Genomic DNA, 26,411 nt, shown 5'->3' with positions numbered 1-26,411 from the left:
ACTGATTTATCATTGCTGAATACTGTACATTTCAACTGATCTGTAATTTGGTACAAGAATATTTATGTTCTCTCTTTTTAAATACCTGCAGTGTTCAGCAAATGATATATACAATAATGCCATGCCAGGACAAAGCATCTTTTAACAAACTATCACAGAATTTATCACAAACTTACAGTTACTGACATAGACAGGAAATAACCAATGCCCAAAATATGTGCACAATATATTTTATCTTCACCAAACCATTACAATCAAACAGAATGTCTAAAAATAACACAGTTTCAGAAGACACTTGAGTGCCTGGAAACTAAGATGAACAGGAATGTTGATATGTTCAATTACTTTGGACTGCCCACTTCTATATCCCTGAAGTACAGAATGGCAGTGAGTATATTTTACAAGGGGGTTGACATGCGGCTCAGCCAGTTTGAAAAAGTGTCTTCATCTGATGGGCCGCATTTATTTATTGCACAACAATAAAGAAATGGAGAGAACGGGCTTCACTGCAAGTCATCTGACTTTCCCTTCAAGGTGATTTTGGTTTGCTTATTAGGAGCTACGGTGGCAGTGTGAACCCCCAGAGCCACCTCAGTACAAGAACTGGACAACATGTAGAATAAATTAAATTGCTTTGCCTAATATTGCTGTACATTCATTAAGGCTGCAGAACTGGTCCCAGACAAAAAGCTTCTTAACAAATGGAACTAAAACAGAGTACGGTTTGGAAGTATAAAGTGGACATTCTTCTCACAGCAAAAAATTGCCAAAAAGACAATTTGCTCTACTTAATGTAAGACCACTTACAACACATGGGAAACTGCTATTTTTTGAGGCATTGTGTGGCTTTTACTGTGTAAGGCCGTGTGGGTTTCACAGCAGCAAAAATGGAACAGGAACCAACTTCCGTATAAAAGCACAAGGTACCCAAATGGAACAGAAACATGTTTAATCGGTAGCGGTCCTCTTCCAAAAGGTCTGCAATAAAGGAAGAGGTAAACACTAGCCAAACAGGTCTTTCAGGTCGTTGTTAGCAGAGCTGCTGGGCGGTTTCGAGTTCGTTGGCAAGCTCGGCTGTGTGAAGTCCTGGGGTGACATGAATGGGTTAGCCTGTAGTGGGGTCATAGAGACGGTGGGCTTCCCCATTACACTGGGCTGAGCCCCTCCCATCGGATTGTTTGTGGCTGGTGAGCCTTGGGCTGGGACAAACTGCTTCAGCCACTGGTTCTGAGCTGCTGGCGGCTTCGGCACTGGTTGGGCCATTTGATTCAGGGTGACTTTGTTCTTCTGAGGGCCCAGCAGGTTGTCCAAAGCGGACAGATCCACAGCTTTACCTGGTTGCAAAATGGGCCCAGGCCCAGGCTGGCCCAGTGTGCCCATGCCAGAGAATGTTGGCAAGTTGGTCGCTGATGACATGGGCAGTCTGATGCCAGTGGTAATTCGGCTGCCATAGAAGTTTTGCCCTGTGCCAGCCATGGTCATGCTGTTGCTATAAGTAGGTTGAAAAGCCATGGAAGTGTTGAACCCCATGCCGTTGCTCATGCTCCCCAAAGCACTCATGCCGGTGCTGGAACTGGTGAATCCAATATTGCTGTTGATTGGGGTAGGTGAGGAGAACCCACTCGAGGAGATAGTCTGCGCAGGACCAGTCTTGGACGCACCAATGGAAAATGAGTTCATGGAGGACATGTTTTCTAACAAATTACTTGTCAGGTCTTTGGTCTGTGAACAAAAGAAAAAGAAAAGGGAAGACGTGTTCAAAAGCACTTCAAAATAGCAACTGGTGTCCAAGGCAGCTTTCTATAGTTTCATATTCACAGATTATAGAATGGTCCAGCACAAGAGGCCATTCAGGTCAGGATCATGTGATGCCTCTTAGAAAGTGCCAATTCTCTTTTATGTTATCTCCATGTGAGCTTTAAATTAATTTTGCCGAAGCAATAACAGATGCTCTGAGGACCATTTTCAAATCATCACAAGGTACAGGCGAGGTCAAAGAGGATTAGAGGTCTGCGACCATTATTTAAAAAGAGTACGAGGGATGGGCCAGAAAAATTACAGGCCAGTCAGTCTGACTTCTGGCAAATTATTGCAAACAATTCTGAGAGAATAGCAGTAACAGTTCGCATTGGGGGAAGACAAATTTTAAAAAGCTGAGAGGTAATCTGGCGAAGGGACTGGAAACAGCTATTGGAAGCAAAAGCTGCATCAAATCAGTGGGAGGCATTCAAGGTGAGATTCTACGGGCACTGTGTAGACATATTCCCACAAAGAAAAAGGGTGGTCTGCCAAACCTAGAGCCCTCTGGTTATCCAGCAACATTCAGGACAAGATAAAGCAGAGAGCAGAAAGCAGAGAGTGGGGATAAATGGGTGTTTCTCTGGTTGGCAACCTGTAACTAGTGGGGTCCCTCAAGGATCAGTGTTGGGCCCGCAGTTGTTCACAATTTACATAGACGATTTGGAGTTGGGGACCAAGTGCAATGTGTCAAAGTTTGCAGGCGTCACTAAGATGAGTGGTAAAGCAAAAAGTGCAGAGGATACCGGAAGTCTGCAGAAGGATTTGGATAGGTTAGGTGAATGGGCTAGGGTCTGGCAGATGGAATTCAATGTTGCCAAGTGTGAGGCTATCCATTTTGGGAGGAATAACAGCAGAATGGATTATTACTTAAACGGTAAGATGTTAAAACATGCTGCTGTGCAGAGGGACCTGGGTGTGCTGGTGCACGAGTCGCAAAAAGTTGGTGTGCAGGTGCAACAGGTGATTAAGAAAGCTAATCGAGTTTTGTATTTCATTGCTAGAGGGATGGAGTTCAAGACTAGGGAGGTTATTCTGCAATTGTATAGGGTGTTGGTGAGGCCGCATCTGGAGTATTGTGTTCAGTTTTGGTCTCCTTACCTGAGAAAAGACATATTGGCACTGGAGGGAGTGCAGAGGAGATTCACTAGGTTGATCCCAGAGTTGAGGGGATTAGATTATGACGAGAGGTTGAGTAGACTGGGACTGTACTCATTAGAGTTTAGAAGGATGCGGGGAGATCTTATTGAGACATATAAAATTATGAAGGGAATAGATAGGATAGATGCGGGCAGGTTGTTTCCACTGGTCAGGGAAAGCAGAACTAGGGGGCATAGCCTCAAAATAAGGGGAAGTAGATTTAGGACGGAGTGTAGGAGGAACTTCTTCACCCAAAGGGTTGTGAATCTCTGGAATTCCTTGCCCAGTGAAGCAGTTGAGGCTCCTTCTTTAAACGTTTTTAAGAAAAAGATAGATACCTTTCTAAAGAATAAAGGGATTCGGGGATATGGTGTACGGGCCGGGGAGTGGAGCTGAGTCCACAAAGATCAGCCATGATCTCATTAAATGGCGGAGCAGGCTCGAGGGGCCAGATGGCCTACTCCTGTTCCTAGTTCTTATGTAAAAGAAAGCTTATGACAGAGACTGTAGAAAGCCGAAAGGAGTAATAGAAAGTACAGGGGTGAAGTAAAAATGGAAATTAGGAAAGCAAAGAGGATAGGAAAAAATATTAGTAAGGTAAAATCAAGAACATTCTAAGATGTCTTACAAATACATTAAGAGCAAGAGAACAATCAAGGAAAAGGTAGGGCCTATCAGAGATGTACCTGGTAACTTGAGTTGATGCAGATTTTGTGGGCCGGGTTCTCAATGAATACTTTGTCTCTGTCTTCACTAGGGAAGAGGGATGATGCAGACATTCTAGTTAAAGAGGAAGAGGGTGAAATACTAGATTTGAGAGAGGAAGAACTGGAGGAACTGGCATCCTTGAAGGTAGATAAATCACCAGGATCAGATGGATTGTATCCCAGGCTGTTGAAGGAAGTCAAGGAGGAAACAGCAGATATTCATAATTTTTCAAACCTCACTAGATACAAACGAGATCTCTGGAGGATTGGAGGTCTGCGAATGTTGTACCATTATTTTAAAAGGATGTGAGGGATGGGCCAGAAAATTATAGGCCAGTCAGTCTGACTTCAGTGATGGGCAAATTATTGGAAACAATTGAGACAGGAAAAACTCATTTAGAAAGGCAGATTGATCAGGGATAGGCAGCATGGTTGTGTTATGAGAAGATTGTGTCTTACTAACTTAATAGACTTTTTTGAGGAAGTAACAAGGAGGTATGATAATAGTAGTACAGTGGATGTTGTCCACATGGTCAGAAATGTGAGGCCTCATGGGGTATGAGGGAAGGTGGTAGGAAAAAGGTCATGGTCGGTGGATGTTTTTGCAAATGGTAGATGGTTTCCAGTGGTGTTCCACAGGGCTCAGTGTTGGGGCCCTTGCTGTTTGTTGTATATATATATTAATAGTTAGGCTTAGGCCAGAATTTAACGTTACTGTCAGGTGTCTGCCTGACCCGGAAATGTGTAACATTGTGCAAGACTACATTGGGCACATATTCCCAATATCATTGCACAATATTTTGTTTGGTGGGCACGAGTTGCAAGTGCGCCCGCCGAAAATCAAGAAGCCAATTTAAATCAAACAGCAATTGACTGGGATTTTAGGTTGCCTGTCTGTCTTTATGGTTGGCGGGCAGGCCGATTGGGAAGGCGGTCTTTACATTTTAGCTGCAACCTTGATCCAGGACGGGATGAAAATCAGGGCTCAAACAAAATTAACTTGTGTCTGGGACTGAGTATGCTGCCCAGACACTTGTGGCATAGTGGTTCTGCTGATAATTAGTTTTACAAGTCAGCTCAGACAGCTCCACGGTGGCTGTACCTGAGTGGGCACATTGGAAGCTCAAGCCCGCACCTTCCTCTTTCTCGTCACCACCCCTCCCACGTCCTCCCGGCAGCTTTTATGCTTTCACAGAGCCCATTTCACCCTGGATGGCGGTTAACTGGCCAGCTGGAGTAATATTGCGTAATAACGCAATCTCAAGTGGGAGTGGATTTCACATCCTCTCCCGCCCGTGCTGTCCAAACTTAAATTCAGGCCTTAAGTGTGGGTAGCAGGATTGGTAAATTTACAGATTACACAAAAATTGAATGGGCAGAGAAGTGGCATTCAATTCGGAAAAGTGTGAGGTAATGCATTTGGGGAGAGCAAACAAAGCAACGCAATACTCAATAAATGTGAGGATATTGAGAAGGGTTGAGATAGTGAGAGGTCTTTGAATACATGTCTTCGGATCCTTGAAGGTGGATAAGGTAGTTAAGAAAGCATAGGGATGCCCCCACCAGAGGGGGAGGCGGAGATAGTGGTGGCGATGGACGCCGAGAAAGCATTCGACAGAGTGGAGTGGGATTATCTGTGGGAGGTGCTGAGGAGATTTGGTTTTGGAGAAGGGTATATCGGATGGGTACAGCTGCTGTATAGGGCCCCGGTGGCGAACGTGGTCACGAATAGACAGAGGTCTGACTACTTCCATCTTCATAGAGGGACGAGGCAGGGGTGTCCCCTGTCTCCGTTACTGTTTGCATTGGCGATTGAGCCCCTGGTCATAGCACTGAGGGGCTCCAGGAAGTGGAGGGGAGTATTCAGGGGAGGAGAAGAACACCGGGTATCTTTGTATGCAGATGATTTATTGCCGTATGTTGCGGACCCAGTGGAGGGGATGCCTGAGATAATGCAGACACTTAGGGAGTTTGGGGAATTTCCGGGGTACAAATTGAATATGGGGAAGAGTGAGTTGTTTGTGGTGCATTTGGGGGAGCAGAGCAGGGGAATAGATGACTTGCCGCTGAGGAAGGTGACAAGAGATTTCCGGTACTTAGGGATTCAGATAGCCAGGAGTTGGGGAACCTTTCATAGGCTTAATTTAACAAGGTTGGTGGAACAGGTGGAGGAGGATTTTAAGAGATGGGACATGGTGCCCCTGTCACTGGTGGGTAGGGTGCAGGCGGTCAAAATGGTAGTCCTCCCGAGATTCCTTTTTGTGTTTCAGTGCCTTCCGGTGATGGCCACGAAGGCTTTTTTGAAGAGAATTGAGAAAAGTGTCATGAGTTTTGTGTGGGCCGGGAAGACCCCGAGAGTGAGGAGGGGGTTCTTGCAGCGTAGCAGGGATAGGGGGGGGCTGGCACTACCGAGCCTAAGTGAATACTACTGGGCCGCCAATATCTCAATGGTGTGTAAGTGGATGGGAGAAGGGGAGGGAGCAGCATGGAAGAGATTGGAGATGGCGTCCTGCAAAGGAACCAGCCTACAAGCAATGGTGACGGCGCCGTTGCCGTTCTCCCCGAAGAAATACACCACAAGTCCAGTGGTGGTGGCAACACTAAAAATTTGGGGGCAGTGGAGACGACATAGGGGAAGGACGGGAGCCTCGGTGCAGTCCCCGACAAGAAATAACCATAGGTTTGTCCCGGGGAGAATGGATGGGGGATTTGGAGCATGGCAGAGAGCTGGGGTTGTGCAACTGAGAGATCTGTTCGTAGACGGGACGTTTGCGAGTCTGGGAGCGCTGACGGAAAAATATGGGTTGCCCCAAGGGAATGAATTTCGATACATGCAACTGAGGGCTTTTGCGAGGCAGCAGGTGAGGGAATTCCCGCAGCTCCCGATGCAGGAGATTCAAGATAGAGTGATCTCAGGGACATGGGTGGGGGATGGTAGGGTGTCGGATATATACAGGGAAATGAGGGATGAGGGGGAGATCATGGTGGATGAGCTGAAGGGGAAGAAGAGCTGGGGGAAGAGATTGAGGAGGGGCTGTGGGCTGATGCCCTACGTAGGGTAAACTCGTCGTCCTTGTGCGCCAGGCTAAGCCTGATACAATTCAAGGTTTTACACAGGGCGCATATGACCGGAGCAAGGCTCAGTAAATTTTTCGGGGTAGAGGATAGGTGTGGGAGATGCTCGAGAAGCCCAGCAAACCACACCCACATGTTTTGGTCATGTCCGGCACTGCAGGGGTTCTGGGTGGGGGTGGTAAAGGTGCTTTCGAAGGTGGTGGGGGTCCGGGTCGAGCAAGGCTGGGGGTTGGCTATATTCGGGGTTGCAGAAAAGCCGGGAGTGCAGGAGGCGAAAGAGGCTGATGTCTTGGCCTTTGCGTCCCTAGTAGCCTGCCGAAGGAAATTGCTTATGTGGAAAGAAGCCAAACCCCCGGGCGTGGAGACCTGGATAAATGACATGGCAGGGTTTATAAAACTAGAACGGATAAAGTTCGCACTAAAGGGTTCGGCTCAAGGGTTCACCAGGCGGTGGCAACCGTTCATTGACTACCTCGCAGAACGATAAAGGAAATGGGAAGGTAACAGCAGCAACCTGGGGGGGGGTTGGGGGGGGGGGGGGGGGGGGGGGGGGGGGGAAGAGAGCCCGGGCGGGTCCTCAGGGGTGTTTTTGTATAGATATTTGTATTAGGCTATGTATATTGGATTGTTTGATTTTATTTTTGGAGAGTTATTATTTTTGATATGGCAGTTGCCATTTAGTTTATATATATATTATTTATCTATTTGTTAAAAACGGCCACTGTTATTTATACTGTTTTATTGTTGTAAAAAGGAAAACCTTTGTATTGTTTTGTTTGGCCAAAAAATTTGAATAAAATATATATATTTTTAAAAAGCATAGGGAATGCTTTCCTTTATTGGGCAAGGTACCGAATATAAAGCAGGAATGCAATAATAGAACTGTATAGCACTGGTTAAGCCACAGCTAAAATTTTGTGTACAGTTCTGGTCATTACATTGCAGGAAGGACATAATTGCTCTGGAGAGGTTGCAGAGGAGATGTACAAGAATGTTGCCAGGGCTTAAAAAATGTAGCTATGAGGAGAGATTGAATAAGCTAGGGTAGTTTTCCTAGGCCAGGGATTTATCTAATAGAGGTGTACAAAATTGACTGGATAGACAGGAAAGCCTTGTTTCCCCTAGCTGAGGGGTCAAATACGAAGGGCCTTAGATTTAGGGTGATTGGTAGAAATATTAGAGAGGGCACAAGGAAAAACCTTTTCACCCAGAGGGTGGTGAGCATCTGGATTTCACTACATAGATTGATGGGTGAGGCTGAAACAGTCAACTCATTTCACAGGTACCAGGATCTGCATCTGAAGTGCTGTAACCTGCAAGGTTAGAGACCAGGTGTTGGAAAGTGGCATTAAAATGAGTGGCTAGTTTCTGCTTTCTCTTTTATGGCCGGCACAGACACAATAGGCTGAATGGCCTCTTTCTGTACCATAGCTTTTTTATGGTTCAGATGATAACCATTTATTGAACAGTTACATGCTGGATATTGCTTCAATAACCTGGGAAGCTATGGGGTATTGCACACCAGCTGCCCATGTTTCCGAGCAAAGGAAACAAACTGGGTGTAGACACGGCTAATAATGTGTTTCCCTGTTCCTTGTGTCTCCAACAAACAACCCAATGGAACATTAAAATATGGCGCAAGAAAAAAAAAACATTCAGCCCATCACAACAGACAACAAATCTGTACTGTTAATCATGGAACCTTCGAGTAAAAGGACGTCATTCAGCCTATGTTGGCTCTTTGAAAGATCTATCCAATTTGTCCCACTCACCCTGCTTTTTCCTCGCAGCTCCGTTCATTTTTCCTTTTCAGAAATTTATTTGGTTCCTTTTGATTCTGCTTCCATCACTTTACAAATTGGAACAAATAATCATCTTGCCTCTAGTTCCTTCACCAATAATCTTCAATCCCCCAATGAAACGTTTCTCCTTAGTTACTCGATATCAAAGCCAATCATGATTTTGTATACCTCTATTTAATCTCTGTTAGCCTGCTCTGTTCCAAAGGTAACATAATCCCAGTTTCTTCACATAATTGAAATCCCTCATCCCTAGTACCACACAATCTAGTAAATCTCCTCTACACCCTCTCAAAGCATTAATATCATTCCTAACATGCACCATACCCATCAGCCTCTCCCTCTTCAGGCCAATTGTGGGTCCAAAAACAAAGTTGTAAAGCTCCTAATAATCCTCACAGTCCACAATCAGTTGTGTATGCGTACTGTATGCGTACACAAGCCTCATCCCATCCTACTTCATGTTACCCCATCTTATATCCTTCTATTCCTTTCCCATGTACTTATTAAGCTTCTCCCCAAATGCATTACAGTTGTTTCGGTTCCTTGTGGTGGCTGGTTCCACTTAATATTTATGCTGAGGAAAGACGTTTACCCAAAAATCTTTTTACTCATTCATTGCATGTAGGTATTGCTAGCAAGGTCAGCATTTCTCGCTCATCCGTATACAGCCGAGTGGCTTGCGGAGTCAAATATATATTTTATAAATATATAGATTTAATATTGATGAATCTCTGTAGAGGTTCCAAGTGGTACACCTTCACCATATGGCTTTGGATAGCCAAAGTATTTTATAAACAGATAATTGGAAATCAAAGTGAATGAGGTTGTCGACATGCTCCCGGGAGTTGGCAGCTTTACAAAGGTATACCTGCTTGCTTGGGGCTGAAACTTTAACAGCCTTTGGGGCAAGAGGCTGCTGATTCCGAAGCTTCTGAGCCTGTTCTTGCTCTTTGGCCAGTCGCTGCTTTTCTTCCAGTGTGAGAGGAGTCTGGAGAAGAAAACGCATTAAAATTATTTCGCAGAATGGTAGAATTCGATAGCACAGGAGGAAGCTGTTCAGATCACCATGCCCACGCTGGCCATCTGAAAGAGCAATACGTTCCCGAACATCCTTAAGAAAACTGTTCTTCAAATTATTTTTATCCCCTTTGCTTTTCATAGAATCCCACATCACAGGAGTCCCTTTAGTCCACATATTTGTTCTAATCTCTGATAAAGCCATCCAATTAGACCCCTGCTATTTCCCCTTAGGCAGACAAGTTTTAAAAGCTATTATGGATGCTGTTTCTAGTTGAGCATTCGGTCTCCTAGCAACCCTCTGTATCAAATGAAATTCTCCTAGCTCTTTCTTTGCCTTTTTTGATGACCAGTGGAAATAGCTTTTCTTCTTTATTTATCTGAACAAAACCACTCATGCTCATTACATCCTTACAATGCTGTTCTGAAAGGAACAGCCCCAAGTTTATCCAATCAATCTTCATATTTAAACATTTGGTATCTTAGCGAATTGATTGTTCACTCTCCATGCACGGTAGCATTGTGGATAGCACAATTGCTTCACAGCTCCAGGGTCCCAGGTTCAATTCCCAGCTTGGGTCACTGTCTGTGCGGAGTCTGCACGTTCTCCCCATATGTGCGTGGGTTTCCTCCGGGTGCTCCGGTTTCCTCCCACAGTCCAAAGATGTGCAGGTTAGGTGGATTGGCCATGCTAAATTGCCCTGAGTATCCAAAATTGCCCTTAGCGTTGGGTGGGGTTACTGGGTGATGGGGATAGGGTGGAGGTGTGAGCTTGGGTAGGGTACTCTTTCAAAGAGCCGGTGCAGACTCAATGGGCTGAATGGCCTCCTTCTACACTGTAAATTCTATGATTCTATGATTCATTACCTTGATCTTCTTCCTGAAAAAGCCCAAAACACTGCGCACAATATTCTAGCTCAGTCCGAACCAATGATTTGTACAGTTTCATTATTATCTCTATATGCTTGTGTATTATGCCCTTATTTATAAAACCTGGAAACTATTTTTAATGCCATAATGTTTCTTGTCCTACTTTTAAGTTGGAGTATATCTGAACTTGAAATGTCTCAGCTCCTCCTTTCCTTTCAAAGCCTCACCCAGACTCTCATACATGAGAAATTTTAGTAAATTACTCTGAAGAACAAGCCAAAGGGAAGGTACATGGATTGGGAATATTTTAGGAGATCAAGGAGGAAGAAGCCACTGCTGCTTCAATAGATCGTGAGCCACGTTAAAAAAAAAAGATGAGTGTCCTTCCATTTCTCAAATTAAACAACTTTTCTCCTTCCACCTTGAGAATCTACATGGGGCAGCTATGGCAAAGATCATGGGCAGGCAACCCAGGACTGAAAGAGGCTTGCATTCATATAGCATCTTTCATGCTGACCTGAAATGCTTTACAGCCAATGAAGCACTATCTTGAAGTGTAGTCACTGTTGTAGGAAACAGCAACATTTTTTTTGCACAGCAAGATCCCACAAACAGCAATCTGATAAATGTTTTTAATGGTCCTGTATCAGGGTTACAATTGGTCAGGACACTGGGGAGAATACTCCTGCTCTTCAAAATAGTAACGTGGGTTCCTCTATATCTGCCTGAGGGTCAACGGGGACCTCAGTGAAATAGCTCATCTGAAAGTCAGCACCAGTGACAGCGCTGAACCCTGACATTGTCAGTCCATATTTTGAGTTCAGAGTCTGAAGTGCAACCTAAACCCATGACCTTTTTACTGAGACGAGAGTTCTACTCACTAAGCTACAGTTAATACCATGACACTTTGGATTGAATTTCCTCAGCTGAGTGGAGATGGAAATGGATGTGCTGGGGTAGAGTGGGGTGGGGGGCCAAGAAAACAGTGGAGAGCCAAATCGAGACAGCTCCCTAAAACATACAAGACCCTGAAGGGACTTGATAGCGTCGATACTGGGAGGATGTTTCCTCTTGTGGGGGAAAACTAGAACTCGGTGCAGAGTTCTCTCTTTTAAGATCGAGATGAGAAGCAACATTTTCTCCTACAGAGTCATTAGTATGTGGAATTCTCTTCCCAAGAAGAAAATTCTTTTTTTAAAAAGAATATTTTTATTCAAATTTTTAACATATTTTCAACAACCCCCCCCCTTACAGAAATAAGAAAAAACAAAGAACACATAAATAAACATCTAATAGCTATGTCACGTATTCCCCCAATATACAAGCCCCCCATTAAACGATAATAAACACAGTAGTAAACACAAAGTAACACCCCCCGGTTGCTGCTGCTGCTGACCACCTCCTAACGCTCCGCTAGAAAGTCTGGGAACGGTTGCCACCGCCTGAAGAACCCTTGCACAGATTCTCTTAAGGCAAATTTTACCCTCTCCAATTTAATGAACCCTGCCATGTCGCTGATCCAGGCTTCCATGCTTGGGGGCCTCGCATCCTTCCACTGTAGCAGAATCCTCCGCCGAGCTACCAGGGGCGCAAAGGCCAGAATACCGGCCTCTTTCGCCTCCTGCACTCCCGGCTCGTCCGATACCCGAAATAGTGCGAGCCCCCAACTCACTTAACCAGGGTGTTTACCACCTTAGACACCGTCCTCGCAACGCCCCTCCAGAACCCATCCAGCGCTGGGCACGCCCAGAACATGTGGACATGATTTGCTGGGCTCCCCGAACACCTCACACACCTGTCCTCCACTCCAAAAAAACGACTCAGCCTTGCCCCCGTCATATGCGCCCTGTGCAACCTTAAATTGTATCAGGCTAAGCCTGGCGCAAGAGGTGGAAGAATTTACCCTACCCAGGGCGTCCGCCCACATACCCTCGTCTATCTCCTTCCCCAGCTCCTCCTCCCATTTACCTTTCAGCTCCCCCACCGAAGCTTTCCTCCTCCTCCTGCATCACCTGGTAGATCGCCGAGACTTTGCCTTCTCCAACCCACACCCCCAAGAGCACCTTATCCTGGATCCTACGTGCTGGCAGCAGCGGAAATTCCCTCACCTGCCGCCTTACAAACGCCCTTACCTGCATGTACCTGAAGGCATTTCCAGAGGGGAGCCCGAATTTTTCCTCCAACGCCCCAAGGCCCGCAAACGTCCCATCTATAAACAGGTCCCCCATCCTTCTAATACCTGCCCTGTGCCAGCTCAGGAACCCCCCATCCATTCTCCCCGGGACAAACCGATGGTTCTCTCAGATCGGGGACCACACTGAAGCCTCTGCCTCCCCCCTGTGGCATCTCCACTGCCCCCAAATTTTGAGGGTCGCCGCCACCACTGGACTCGTGGTGGACCTTGTCGGCAGGAGCGGCAGCGATGCAGTCACCAGCGCTCTCAGGCTCGTGCCCACACAGGACGCCATCTCCAGCCTCTTCCACGCCGCCCCCGCCCCCTCCATTACCCACTTGCATATCATCGCCACATTGGCAGCCCAGTAGTACCCACACAGTTGAGGCAACGCTAGCCCTCCTGCTCCGTTCCAGAAACACCCTTGTCATCCTCGGGGTCTTTTTCACCCATACAAACCCTATGATGCTCCTGCTGACCCGCTTAAAAAAGGCCTTAGGGATCAGGATGGGGAGGCACTGGAATATAAAAAGGAACCTCGGGAGCACCGTCATCTTCACCAACTGTACCCTACCCGCCAGGGAGAGTGGCAGCATATCCCACCTTTTAAACTCCTCCTCCATCTGCTCCACCAACATTGTCAAGTTGAGCTTATGTAGGGCCCCCCAGCTCCTGGCCACCTGGATCCCTAGGTACCGAAAACTCCTTTCCGTCCTCTTCAGTGGAAGCTCGTCTATCCCCCTTCCCTGGTCCCCTGGGTGTATCACGAATAGCTCACTCTTCCCCATGTTGAGCTTATACCCGGAAAAGTCTCCAAACTCCCGGAGGATCCGCATCACCTCCAGCATCCCCCCACCGGGTCCGCCACATACAGTAACAGGTCATCTGCATACAGTGATACCCGGTGTTCCTCCCCCCCAACACCCGCACCAGCCCCCTCCAGTTCCTGGACTCCCTCAAAGCCATCGCCAAAGGTTCAATTGCCAATGCAAATAGCAGGGGGGATAGGGGGCACCCTTGCCTCGTCCCCCGGTACAGACAAAAGTATTCCAACCTCCTTCGATTTGTGGCCACACTAGCCACCGGGGCTTCGTACAGTAACCTAACCCAACTAACGAACCCCTCCCCGAACCTCCTCAACACTTCCCACAGGTACCCACACTCCACCCTATCGAAGGCCTTCTCCGCATCCATAGCCGCCACTATCTCCGCTTCCCCCTCCACTGCAGGCATCATGATTATATTTAGGAGCCTCCGCACATTGGTGTTTAGCTGCCAGCCCTTCACAAAATCCGTCTGGTACTCGTGGATCACCCCCGGAACACAATCCTCAATTCTGGTAGCCAACACCTTCGCTAACAGCTTCGCATCCACGTTGAGGAGCCAGATTGGCCAATGCGACCCACACAGTAAAGGGTCCTTGTCCCGTTTCAAGATCAGTGAGATCAGCGCTCTGGACATTGTCGGGGGTAGGCCCCCCCCTCCGTCGCCTCATTGAAAGTCCTCACTAGTAGTGGGCCCAACAGGTCCAAATACTTCCTGTAAAATTCCACCGGGAACCCATCTGGCCCCGGTACCTTCCCCGCCTGCATACTCCCCAGCCCCTTAGTCAGCTCCTCCAGCCCTACCGGTGCCCCAAGCCCCGCCACCTGCCCCTCCTCTACCCTCGGGAACCTCAGCCGATCCAGAAAATGACGCATCCCCCCGCTCCTCCGTCGGGGGCTCAGACCTATACAACCCCTCATAGAAGTCTCTAAATACCCCATTTATTCCCACCGCACTCCGCACCGTGTTCCCCCCATTATCCCTAACTCCCCCAATCTCCCTCACCGCCTCCCGCTTCCGCAACTGGTGTGCCAGCATCCGTCTAGCCTTCTCCCCTTATTCATACACCGCCCCTTGCGCCTTCCTCCACTGCACCTCCGCCTTCTTGGTAGTCAACAGGTCGAACTCGGCCTGGAGGCTTTGTCGCTCCTTGAGTAGTCCCTCCTCGGGGACCTCTGCATACTTCCTATCTACTCTTAAAATCTCTCCCTCTCTCCCCTCTCCTTCCCCTCCTTGTGGGCCGTAGTGGAGATTAGCTCTCCCCTAATCACCGCCTTCAGCGCCTCCCAGACCACCCCTACCTGCACCTCCCCATTATCGTTCACCTGTAGGTAGCTTTCAATGCGCCCCCGGATCCGCCCGCTCACCTCCTCATCCGCCAGCAAACCCACCTCCAGGTGCCACAGCGGGCGCTGGTCCCTCGCCTCCCCTAGCTCGAGCTCCACCCAGTGCGGGGCATGGTCTGAGATGGCTATGGCCGAATACTCCGTGTCCTCCACCCTCGGGATCAGCGCCCTGCTCAAAACGAAGAAGTCAATCCGGGAGTAGGCTTTATGGACGTGCGAAAAGAAAGAGAATTCCCTGGCCCCCGGCCTAACAAACCTCCATGGGTCCACTCCTCCCATCTGGTCCATAAATCCCCTCAACACCTTGGCCGCCGCCGGCCTCTTACCCGTCCTGGATCTAGAGCGGTCCAATGCTGGATACGTATTGAAGTCCCCCCCCCCCCCCATTATCAAGCTCCCTGCCTCCAGGTCCGAAATCCGGCCCAACATGCGCCGCATAAATCCGGCATCATCCCAATTCGGGGCATACACATTCACCAAGACCACCCGCACCCCCTGCAGCTTACCGCTCACCATCACGTACCTACCTCCATTGGCTGCCACGGTGCTCAGCGCCTCAAACGACACCTGCTTCCCCACCAAAATCGCCACCACTCGATTCTTTGCGTCCAACCCCGAGTGGAAAACCTGCCCTACCCACCCCTTTCTCAGCCTAACCTGGTCTGTTACCCTCAAATGCGTCTCCTGGAGCATGACCACATCTGCCTTCAGTCCCTTCAGGTGCGCGAACATACGGGCCCTCTTGACCGGCCCTTCAGGCCTCTCACATTCCAAGTTATCAGCCGGATCCGGGGGGGGGGGGGGGGGGGGGGGGGGGGGGGGGGGTTCCCCGCCGCCGATTGGCCTTCTCCCTTTCTAGGCCAGCCGCGTGCCCGCGTCTCCCGCACTCTCCGTTCGCCCCAGCAGCAGACCCCCACCCCGACTCTCTCTTGAGGCTCCAGCTCCCCTTTGGCCAGTGCAGGAGCAACCCAGTTTCTCCCCCCCCTCCCCCCCCCCCCCCCCCCCCCCCCCCAGCTAGATCCCCCCCCTAGCTGCGTTGCTCCCCCCATAGGACTGCCGTAAGTCAGCTGACTCCTGCTGACCCCGGCCGCTCCCGCCACTCCATCGACCCCCCCCAGTGTGAGAATCTCTCCCACCCCCCTCCTGTCCATCAGCGGGCTCTCCTCTCCAGCACCACCCCGCCCCCTTCCTTCCCTAGCATGGGGGGGAAAAAACGCCCTTTCCACCAAGCCGGCACCGCCTCCTCAGGCGCAGCTCCCTTTCGCTGCCTGATCCCAGCACCCCCACCTCGGGCCTCCCCTTCCCCCAATGGGGCCCCCTCTTCCAACCAACGACACCCGCACTCTCACCAAATCCCCACTACGAACCATTTCACCCTCATCTACCCAGCACCCAAAAAAAAAAAACCCAGTACCAAACATAACAGAACATCCTCCCAAAACACAATAATCACATCAATCCCCTCTCGACATCCCCTCGCAACCGACCCTCAATCCGAGTCCAACTTTTCGGCCTGGATAAAGGTCCACGCCTCCTCCGGCGTCTCGAAGTAGCGGTGGCAGTCCTTGAAAGTGACCCACAGTCACGCCGGCTGCAACATTCCAAATTTCATCCCCTTCCGATGCAGAGCCGCCTTAGCCCGATTGTACCCGGCCCTCTTCTTGGCCACCTCCGCGCTCCAGTCCTGGTATATCCGGACCTCTGCATTCTCCCACCTGCTGCTTCGCTCCTTCTTTGCCCACCTTAGGACACACTCCCTGTCCACGAAGTGGTGGAACCGCACCAGCACTGCCCGCGGCGGCTCGTTGGGCTTGGGCCCCCTCCAGCTCCAGGGGCCCCGGGAAGGCCCCCGCGCCCATCACCGTGTTCAGCATCGTGACCACGTATGCTCCAACATCCGACCCCTCCACTCCCTCCGGGAGACCCAGAATCCGCAGGTTCTTCCTCCTCGACCGGTTCTCCATGTCCTCGAACTTCTCCTGCCATTTCTTATGCATCGTCTCGTGCGCCTCTACCTTCACCGCCAGGCCCATGATCTCGTCCGCATTCTCGGAGGCCTTTTGCCACACCTCCTGGATTGTCGCCCCATGGGACTTCTGGGTCTCGAGCAGCTCTGCCTTCAATTCCGTGAAGCAGCGCTGGAGAAATTCCTGCTGTTCCTGCGACCACGCTGCCTGGTCTCCACCCGCCGCCATCTTGGTTTTTCTCCCTCGCACTTGTCGCTGCTCAAAAACTACTTTTTTCACCACTCCACTCCTGGTCCAATCCATACAGTGCCGGGGAAATGTTACTATCACCTTCCCACACTGGGAACGGTCGAACAAATGCTGCTGGGGGCCCTAAAAAGAGCCCAAAAGTCCGTTTCTGTCAGGAGCTGCCAAACGTGCGACTTAGCCCCGCATAGCCGCAACCGGAAGTCAAGAAGAGAATTCCTCTGTAGTGATTGCTGAGCCTTTAGGTCAAGGCTGTGTTGGATAGATTTTTGTTCAACGAAGGAGTCAGGATTATGAAGGGCAGATAGAAAAGTAGAGCTGAGACCTCTATTAGATCAGCCATGATCTATTGAATGGTGGAGTAGTCTCAAAGGGCCAAATGGCCTACTCCTGCTTCCAGGTCCTATATACGTTCCAGACACTCTCACGTCTCGGGGAAACACCCGAGAGAAGGGCTGGCAGGGAAAAAGGTTGGAAGTTCCAAATAGGATGGCAGTCAATTACACCAATGAAAAAGAAATTTTCCGATGGACTCAGGATATTCCTGTCATCGGAATGGCATCATCCCCCAGCCACACTATATGCAGAAGCCTCTAGACACAGCTCCTGACATCAAGGCTAGAGGAGAAGTTCCCTCAGAGTTGGAGACTCCAAAGCCTAACAAAGGCACGGCCAATACAAAAGTCTACTGCAGCCTAAACCAGATCTGTAAAGGGGTTCCCTCTCCACATAATGGTCCTACCGGCTAGGATCCTTGTCATTTTAATATCTACAGAAGGCAAAAAGAGAATCCATGTTGGTACGCCCTCATGCTTCCTAACCTTGTGGTGCCAAGCTCCTTGGTGGGACTGCTATTTGGATATCACTGTCAGCCCTATTGAGCCTCCCGCTCCCCTGTCTGCCATCCATCTTTAATTGGATGGCTTCCCAGAAGCAGCTTTTTAAACGGTTGCCTCCAGGAGGATTGTAACTGATGTCCACCCATGGAAACGCTCAGGTTTTCAACGTGATCATTACCCAACCGAGAAAATCAGCCCATTGACTCAGACAATACCGCATGGTAAAATCGGACTAACATTTGGTTTAATATCTTACTTTGACTTGCTTCTGTGAATTGGAGGCCGATCCGTTCTCTTTCCTATTAGCTCCTGCATTTACATCCACTCCAAAGCTGGTGAAGATCTTGTCAATCTATTTAGCAAGACAACAGTACAAATCAATAATTAAACAAAATAGAACTATCATACAGAGCTCAAATGGGGTAGATGCTCAACTCCAGCCAAAGAATTTCAACAAACCCCTCTCAAGCCATTCAAGCTTCAGAATCCTAGGAACCACAGCAGAGATGGTAACCATGTGGCCCCTGGCCGTGCTAGTTCTTCGACAGGCACTTCTGATCCAAATCCCATTTCCCTGCTTTCTCCTACTTCCATCCAGATTAGATTTTTCTTTACCCAGTTCTCAACTGATGGTATTCCTCAGTGGCCACTTGCAGCAAAGCTTTCCAACTTTTTGTTCAAAATATATTTTAACTGACCCATTTCGTTACCAGCATTATATTTGCTGGTAAATCTCATCAGTTTCCAGCTGTCCCAGGACTCTCATATGCAAAGGCCTATCATCCATGCATGGATACTGATCTCTTCTTCTCATCCATCCTCTCTTTGAGATGCTCATATTCTTTGCTGCATAATTGCCATGACTGGGAAAAGAAATTTAATTTATAAATCAAGAAAGTAAAACAAAGAACACTTGATGCAGCCAGTTAGAATGCAAATCTCTACACTGCTGAAGCTGGACTGACAGAATAATTTCAGAGAACGTGACATTTGTGACTTTATGGTTAGTTTCACGAGTGTCTATTTTTAAAAAATTATAAAATTGCAATGTAATACGAAAGCCAGGTCCCATAGCTAAAAGGATAACTTTCACCCATCATAGTGTTATTGAATGATACAACACAAGAAGCCATTCAGCCCATCAAACTGGCCCACTGGTAGAGCGATCTAACTGATCATGGACCCCTCCTCTGTCCGCAGAACTATATATATTATTTCTCTTCAAATATTTATCAAACTCTCTTTACAATGTTACTGTTGAATCAGCTTTGGGAACATCCTTACTGGGAACTCAGTTAAAAATCAGGCATAATTTCACATTCCAGACATCATAAAAATGCAAAGCTTTCTTAAAATGTGAGATAATTCTGAACCAGCACTGAAACTGCCACAGATTTTCCAGTTTTCAAAGTTCTTTGACAAACAGTTGATTTCTGATAAACTTGACCCTACATTTATTGAATCACCATTTATACTTTAAGGATTACAAAGGACACAGTTCTTCCAAGTGCATTATGTGCAACGTATCCATCTTAGGAACAAGATGAGGTCACTCAGCCCTCTCGCTGTATCATGGCTGATGTGCACCTAAATTTTCCCCCCCAAAATTTTCCAATTTAGCGTGGCCAATCCACCTCCCCTGCACATCTTTTGGTTGTTTGGGGGGGGGAGACACGGGGAGAATGTGCAACTCCACGCGGACAGTGAGCTGGGACCGGGATCGAACCTGGGTCCTTGGCGCCATGAGGCAGCAGTGCTAACCACCGTGCCACCCCATCTGCACCTAAATTCTGAAATAAAAACAGGAAATATTGCAAAAACTCAGCTAGTTGAGCAGCATCTGTGGAGAGTTAACGTTTCAAGTCCGTATGAGTTCCTCGGAGCCAGAGAGGGGGAGAAATTTGATGGATTTTATATTGTTTGAGAGGGGGTGGAGCAGAACAGAAGGTCAGGGGCAGGTGGAGCTCGTACAGATTTGACAAAGGTGTTATGGGGACAAGACAACGGGTGTGTTAATATTAGTGTTAAAGACTAAAGAAGGTTTAGATAGTTGCATAAAGTTAAGATAGCAGAATGTGTTAATAGCAGAACAAGGGTCAGCGTTCTGTGAAAGCAAAACTTCAGCACAAGCGACAGAAGGGCCAGTGGGGGAGTCGTTGGGCCAAAAGAAAACTGAACTAAAAAGTGTTCAAAATGGAGGAGTGTTCCTTGTCTGAAATTGTTGAACTCAATGCTAAGCCCAGAAGATTGTACAGTGTCAAATTGGAAGATGAGGTGGTGTCCTTCCAGATTTTGCTGGGCTTCACTGGAACACAGGAGCAGGCCAAAGATGGGCATGTGCGCATGAGAGCAAGATGGAATTGAAATGGAAAACGACAGGAAGATGGGGAATGGGTTTACGGACTGAACTATGGCGTTCCATAAACCAACCTGCGTTTAGTCCCTAAATGTAGAGATGACTGGTGCTTGCTAACTATTTTCTAGTACCAAGGTTGTGTATTTCTCTTCTGCTTACACTCAGGAACTGTTACCTTACCTGACTGTCTGTGCTTTCCTTTGATTCAGTTGCTTTACTGAACTGGCCAGGTAGATCCAAACTTCTAAAAAAAAATACAAAACTTCACTGTTGTATTGTCTAAAAAAAACAAAGAACCTGCAATCAAATAGTAGCTCTCAGGGCGTACTTCACATCCAATGGAATTGTAGTTACTGCTGTAATGTAGAAACCTGACAGCCAATTTGCACACAGCAAGTTCCCAGAAATAGCAATGAAATAATGACCAGAAAATCTGTAATAAAGTATGTTGCCTGAAAGACAAAATTAGCCCCATTACACTAGTGACCAGATCCAATTGTAAACTGAGGGTTCAAATCTTAGAGTGAATCAGAATCTTTTATTCGTCAGGTTGCAGTTGATATCTACCATTGAACGATTTTCTTTTAAAATTAGCTTTACTTTACAAGAAAAAGACTATGAAAATCATAGAAATATGTAACACAAAAGGAAACCATTTGGCTTGTTGTGCCTGTGCCGGCAGTGATCCAAAGAGTAATCTAGTTGGTCCCACTTACCTGTTCTTTCCTTATTAACACCGCGTAATCATCCTGTTCTAGTAAATATCCAATTCCTTTTTGAAAGTTTCCCTGATCCACCACCCTTTCAGAAAGTCCAGATCATGGTTTGCTGCATAATGTCTCATCTTCTCTCTGGTTCTTTAACCATTTAAATCTGTGACCTCTGGTTACTGACTCATGAGCCAGTGGGAACAGTTTTTCATTATTTACTCTATTACAAAAGAGATTTAAACATGATGAGAATTTTCTATTTCAGACTCCAGAGAGCCATTGTGGGTCAGCAAGAAAAAATGTGATCGGTGCGGGGAGGCGGACAGGTTGAAAGGCAATAGTGGTGAAGGGCAGAATGGGTTAAAATTCTTAAGTGTTATTACGCTGTGATGCAAGAAAGACAAAAATATTTTGGGAGTTGTATTAATGTCTGTGTTAAATTAAATAATTTCTGCTACACAGCGGTGTTCGTAGGAAATTGTCTTAAATTAAGTTGATAAGATTGATGATTACAAGTTTAGGGTGTTGCTTTAAATATTTTCACAAAGGTAATGTGATCTGGGGAGTGTGCCCTTATTGTCTGATATCTCATTGTATTTAGCATTACTCCCTTCTGATCTGAACCAGATGTTTGAATCTTTACCACATGCTTCATTGTGCCTCCGATCACTTCGAAGGAGGACCGGAAAGCACTTAAGATGCAAGTATGAAAAATATAACTGCATTCACTTAGTTCAAACACTACAACTTATTTTTGTGAAATAAACAAAATAACGAACATGCTGTGCATTTCATATCAGTGGTTATCGCATTCACCTGAAACAAAATAACCTCTCAACTCCCCTCTAACATGCTAAATCTCTCGCAACCTTCTGCTCAAAATTTGATTGAGTTTGTAACCTTTTCTGAACCTATTTCCCTGTCCTCATCTCTAGCACTACTTTTTTTTAAAGTCACTGCGTTCAAAGCCAAAAGGAACCAGTGACTTGCCAAACCAACGATCAGTCTGCCACCACAGGTTAATGAATTGTTTATTATTTAAGAGTCTGAGGAAAACAACAAAGCTTAGCATGTAGCCAACTGTAGAACTGTCTTGGTGACTATCGTTTTCTTAATTTGTGAAAATACATACCGTTTTAAAAACATAACAAATAACCATTATCTCCCCCAAATACTTTCTCTGGAAAAATTGGTCAAAAGATTCTGAAACTCAACACTGCAATTTCTCCAGTTACCCTTGATGTGTTAAGTAAGTTGGTTCAACGTTGACTGCAGCTGGATGCAGTGAAACTAGAAACAGGCTTCTGACACAGGAGATGGTCCTGTTTTACTGAACTTCCTGATTGCTGTACATAGTCTGCTGTGAGTTGACACTCTATCAATCTAACTGATAACCTCCTACTGGCTTAACCAGACTTGCTCTCTACCTCATGGTGATCGTGCTCACTGGCTTGTTCACCCTTACTATCTCAGTAGTTGTGTCCTGTAGAGAGAGGGAGAGTCTTAATGCCCTGTGTGCTTTATAGTGATGGTGTCCTGTCTGGTGATTGGTTGTTATGTATCGTGGGTGTTCATTGGTTATCCTGTGTGTCAATCACTGCCTGTCTGCATCTCATTATATACATGAGTGGATATTATGACATCTCCCCTTTTTGAAGTAAAGTTTGGAACGCGGCGATGTATATACATGCATGATTATATACATGTGGTGAGTGAATGAACATATGTACATGGGAAGGTGTCTATCGTGCAGATACAGAGCAAACTGAAAACAATTTACAAGATTTAAGTCTATATATTCAGTCTTTGTGGCGGGCGACGAATTCTTGTCGATCGCCTCAGAGGTGGAGGGGGGAACGCTGGCACTTGGATAGGCAGGATTGCTGCCATGTCGGTGGCCTCATGGAGAGGCGGGATCACTGCCAGATCGGTGGCCTCGTGTTGCGAGATGTCCGGAGGAGGAATGATGACATGCGGAGGAGTGCGGCCAGGCGGTGGGCAGGGAACATTTCGTAGCGCCCTCCTGTTGCGCCGTAGAATGGAGCCATCAGCAGTTTGGACAACAAAGGACCTGGGGGCAGCCTGCCTGACGACAATAGCTGGGGCTGACCAACCTCCGTCAGGCAACTGGACACGAACAACATCGTCTGGAGCCAGCGCAGGTAGATCCTTGGCATGAGCATCATACGTGACCTTCTGCTGGCCCCTGTGTCGCTGCACTTTCTGCAGCACCGTGAGGCGGTCAAGGTCTGGAACATGGATGGCTGGAACAGTCGTCCTCAGGTTGCGGTTCATGAGCAGCTGCGCCGGAGACAAACTAGTTGACAGAGGGGTTGCCCTGTATGCCAACAGCGCCAGGTTGAAGTCCGAGGCTGAGTCTGCAGCCTTGCACAGCAACCGCTTGACAATATGGACCCCTTTTTCGGCCGTCCCATTTGATTGCAGGTAATGGGGACTGGATGTGATGTGACTGAAGTGGTAGGATCGTGCAAAGTCGGATCACTCTTGGCTGTAGAAACATGGGCCGTTGTCACTCATTACTGTGAGTGGCATGCCGTGCCTGGCAATCGTCTCTTTGCAGGCTTTAATCACTGACTTGGACGTGAGGTCCGACAGTTTCACCACTTCTGGGTAGCTGGAGAAGTAGTCGACCAAGAGCACGTAATCACGCCCATTTGCGTGAAAGAGGTCTATTCCCACCTTGGACCACGGAGAAGTCACGATCTTATGCTGTTGCAGTGTTTCCTTGAGCTGAGCTGGTTGAAACTTCTGGCATGTTGTGCAGTTGAGGACCGTGTTGGCAATGTCCTGGCTGATGCCAGGTCAGTAGACTGCCTGCCGAGCTCTGCTTCGACATTGTTCGACCCCAAGGTGACCCTCATGGATCTGTCTGAGCACCATGGCTTGCATGCTTTGGGGAATAACGATTCTATCTAGTTTAAGAAGGATCCCCTCGACAACCGTCAACTCGTCCTTAACGTTGAAGAACTGGGGGCACTGCCCTTTTTGCCAGCCATGGGCAAGGTGTTGCATCACGCGCTGCAGTTAGAGGATCTTTGGCAGTTTCTTCACGTATCTGGACAACTCGTTCATCAGTGGCTGGGAGGTTGCTGGCACACAACTGCACCTGTGCCTCAATGTGGCGAATGAAGTCGCCCGGTTGACACGGCATGGTGATGGATCGGGATAGGGCATCCGCGACGATCAGCTCCTTGCCCGGTGTATAGACGAGTTCAAAGTCATATCGGCGGAGACGAAGAAGAATTTGCTACAGACGAGGTGTCATGTCATTTAAATCCTTCTGGATTATGTGGACTAAACGACTGTGCTCTGATTCCACCATGAACTTCGGCAGACCATATACATAGTCATGAAACTTGACTATTCCTGTAAGGAGACCCAGACACTCTTTTTCGATCTGGGCATACCGTTGTTCGGTCAGAGTCATGGCCCTGGAGGCATATGCCACTGGAGCCCAGGACGAGGAATCAACTCGCTGGAGGAGCACCGCCCCAATGCCATCCTGGCTTGCGTCTGTGGATATCTTGGTATCCTTGGTTGGGTCAAAGAACGCCAGTACTGGGGCTGTGGTGAGCTTCGCCTTCAGCTCAAGCCACTCCGCTTGATGTGCGGGAAGCCACTGGAACACTGTCGACTTTTTAACGAGATGCCGGAGGGCCGTGGTGTGGGATGCCATGTTGGGAATTAATTTTCCGAGAAAATGTACCATCCCGAGAAAGCGGAGGACCGCCTTTTTGTCCTCTGGTGTCTTCATGGCATTGATTGCCAGCACATTGTCAGCGTCAGATTGCACACCCTGCTGTGAAATGTGGTCACCTAAAAACTTGATAGCGGACCGCCCAAACGAGCATTTGGCCCTGTTGAGATGGAAGCCATTTTCATGAATCCCTGGAAAACCTGTTTGAGGCTAGCAATGTGATCCTCGGGCGTCGTGGACCAGATGATCACGTCGTCCACATAGACTCGCACCCCCTCGATGCCCTCCATAATTTGCTCCATTATGCGATGAAATACTTCGGAAGCTGATGATACTAAAAGGCATGCAGTTGTAGCAATACCTGCCGAACGGAGTGTTAAAAGTGTACAGCTTCTGACTGGACTCATCCAGCTGAATTTGCCAGAAGCCACGTGAGGCGTCCAGCTTGGTAAAGAATTTGGCGTGAGCCATCTCACAGGTCAATTCTTCACGCTTCGGGATCGGGTAATGCTCTCGCATGATGTTGCAATTCAGGTCTTTGGGATCAATGCAAATGCGGAGTTCGCCAGAGGGCTTCTTGACGTAGACCATGGAGCTGACCCAGTCTGTGGGTTCCGTGACCTTTGAGATGATGCCCTGGTCTTGGAGCTCTCGTAGCTGCATTTTCAGACGATCCTTGAGAGGAGCCGGCACCCGGCGTGGTGCATGGATGACTGGGGTGGCATTCGGCTTGAGCAATATCTTGTAACGATATGGGAGCATGCCCATCCCATCAAACACACTGTGGTATTGTGTGAGAATGTCGTCTATCTCAGCCTGGAGATTCGCATTGAGCGAGGCTGTCGCCGGTGTCGAGGACATGGCATGAACTCACTGTACCAGATTTAGGAGTTTGCATGCGCGAGCAGGGATGCCTTGTCAGGCCGGACGATCTCGAATCTCAATGTCACCTTGATTGCCTTGTGAGAGACACCTAGCTGACACGTCCCACTGGCAGCTATGGCATTACCATTGTAGTCGAGGAGCTGGCAGGAAGAATGCTAGGTTGGTGTCGGATGCTGTCGCGGTCCAACTGTGATATGAGGTTCTCAGGCGCGCCAGTGTCCAATTTAAATCGGATGCGAGACTGGTTGACCGTGATGACGGCATACCACTTGTTGTCAGGATCCACGAGGATCGAAAGGCGGTTGGCAGGCATGATAGAGACCAACTCGCGTGTGGTGATGATGCCCACCCGATATGGAGACTCGAGGCAGTCAGCATCGGGGTCCGTTGGGCTGTCTGGATCAGAATCCTGCATGCCTTGTTGTACGCAGCGGACACGTCTGCACTGCAGCTGGGACCGCTGGCTGTTGTTCGGAGGAGCGGACCTGCAGAAGGCCGCGTAGTGGCCAGGCTTTCCACACTGTAGACATCGCCTGCCTTTGGCTGGACATTGCTGCTTTAAATGGGCGGAGCCACAATTCGGACACGTCATGCTGCTGACGCAGCACGTTCTGTGCGCCATCGCGCATGTGCAGTCGGTCGATGTTCGTGCATGCGCCTTAGGGTTTTCGGCCTCATCGTCCACCTGGTCGTGGCGCGCATGCGTGGGGACCAGAGGACAACGCGCGAAGCGGCCACTTTCCTCGATGCTCAGGGCTTGCATTTTCGCTATGGCCTGCACCCTTTCTGCCTCGAGGGAGGCCAGTTTTGCAGTTTCTGCCGCTCTGATGTGGGAGTAGCGATTTCTGGCATGCTCATGGACAACGCACGTTTCGATGGTGAAGGAGAGGGTCAACTGTTTGATTTTGAGGAGCTGCTCCCGCAGGGAGTCGGACTGG

General features: G+C 48.2%; 1 protein-coding gene across 3 annotated transcripts in view; it reads right to left on the bottom strand.

Moving 5' to 3' along the window:
• Window positions 1-214: 214 nt before the first annotated feature.
• Window positions 215-26,411, bottom strand: part of scyl2 (SCY1 like pseudokinase 2) — a 100,060-nt gene continuing 73,863 nt past the window's right edge. For all 3 annotated transcript variants that reach the window (XM_072484757.1, XM_072484759.1, XM_072484758.1), the window contains 4 exons: window positions 20,341-20,404; window positions 18,061-18,156; window positions 9,390-9,509; window positions 215-1,722 (listed from right to left, as the gene is read on the bottom strand). In XM_072484757.1, the coding sequence (XP_072340858.1) occupies window positions 1,003-1,722; window positions 9,390-9,509; window positions 18,061-18,156; window positions 20,341-20,404 (1,000 nt within the window). In that variant the 3' untranslated portion in view covers window positions 215-1,002. The remainder of the gene's footprint in view (window positions 1,723-9,389; window positions 9,510-18,060; window positions 18,157-20,340; window positions 20,405-26,411) is intronic.

Source organism: Scyliorhinus torazame, chromosome 19 (assembly GCF_047496885.1).
Source record: "Scyliorhinus torazame isolate Kashiwa2021f chromosome 19, sScyTor2.1, whole genome shotgun sequence".
Taxonomy (NCBI): domain Eukaryota; kingdom Metazoa; phylum Chordata; class Chondrichthyes; order Carcharhiniformes; family Scyliorhinidae; genus Scyliorhinus; species Scyliorhinus torazame.
The sequence above is the reverse complement of the archived record's forward strand: the minus strand, read 5'-3'. Positions and strand labels throughout refer to the sequence as shown.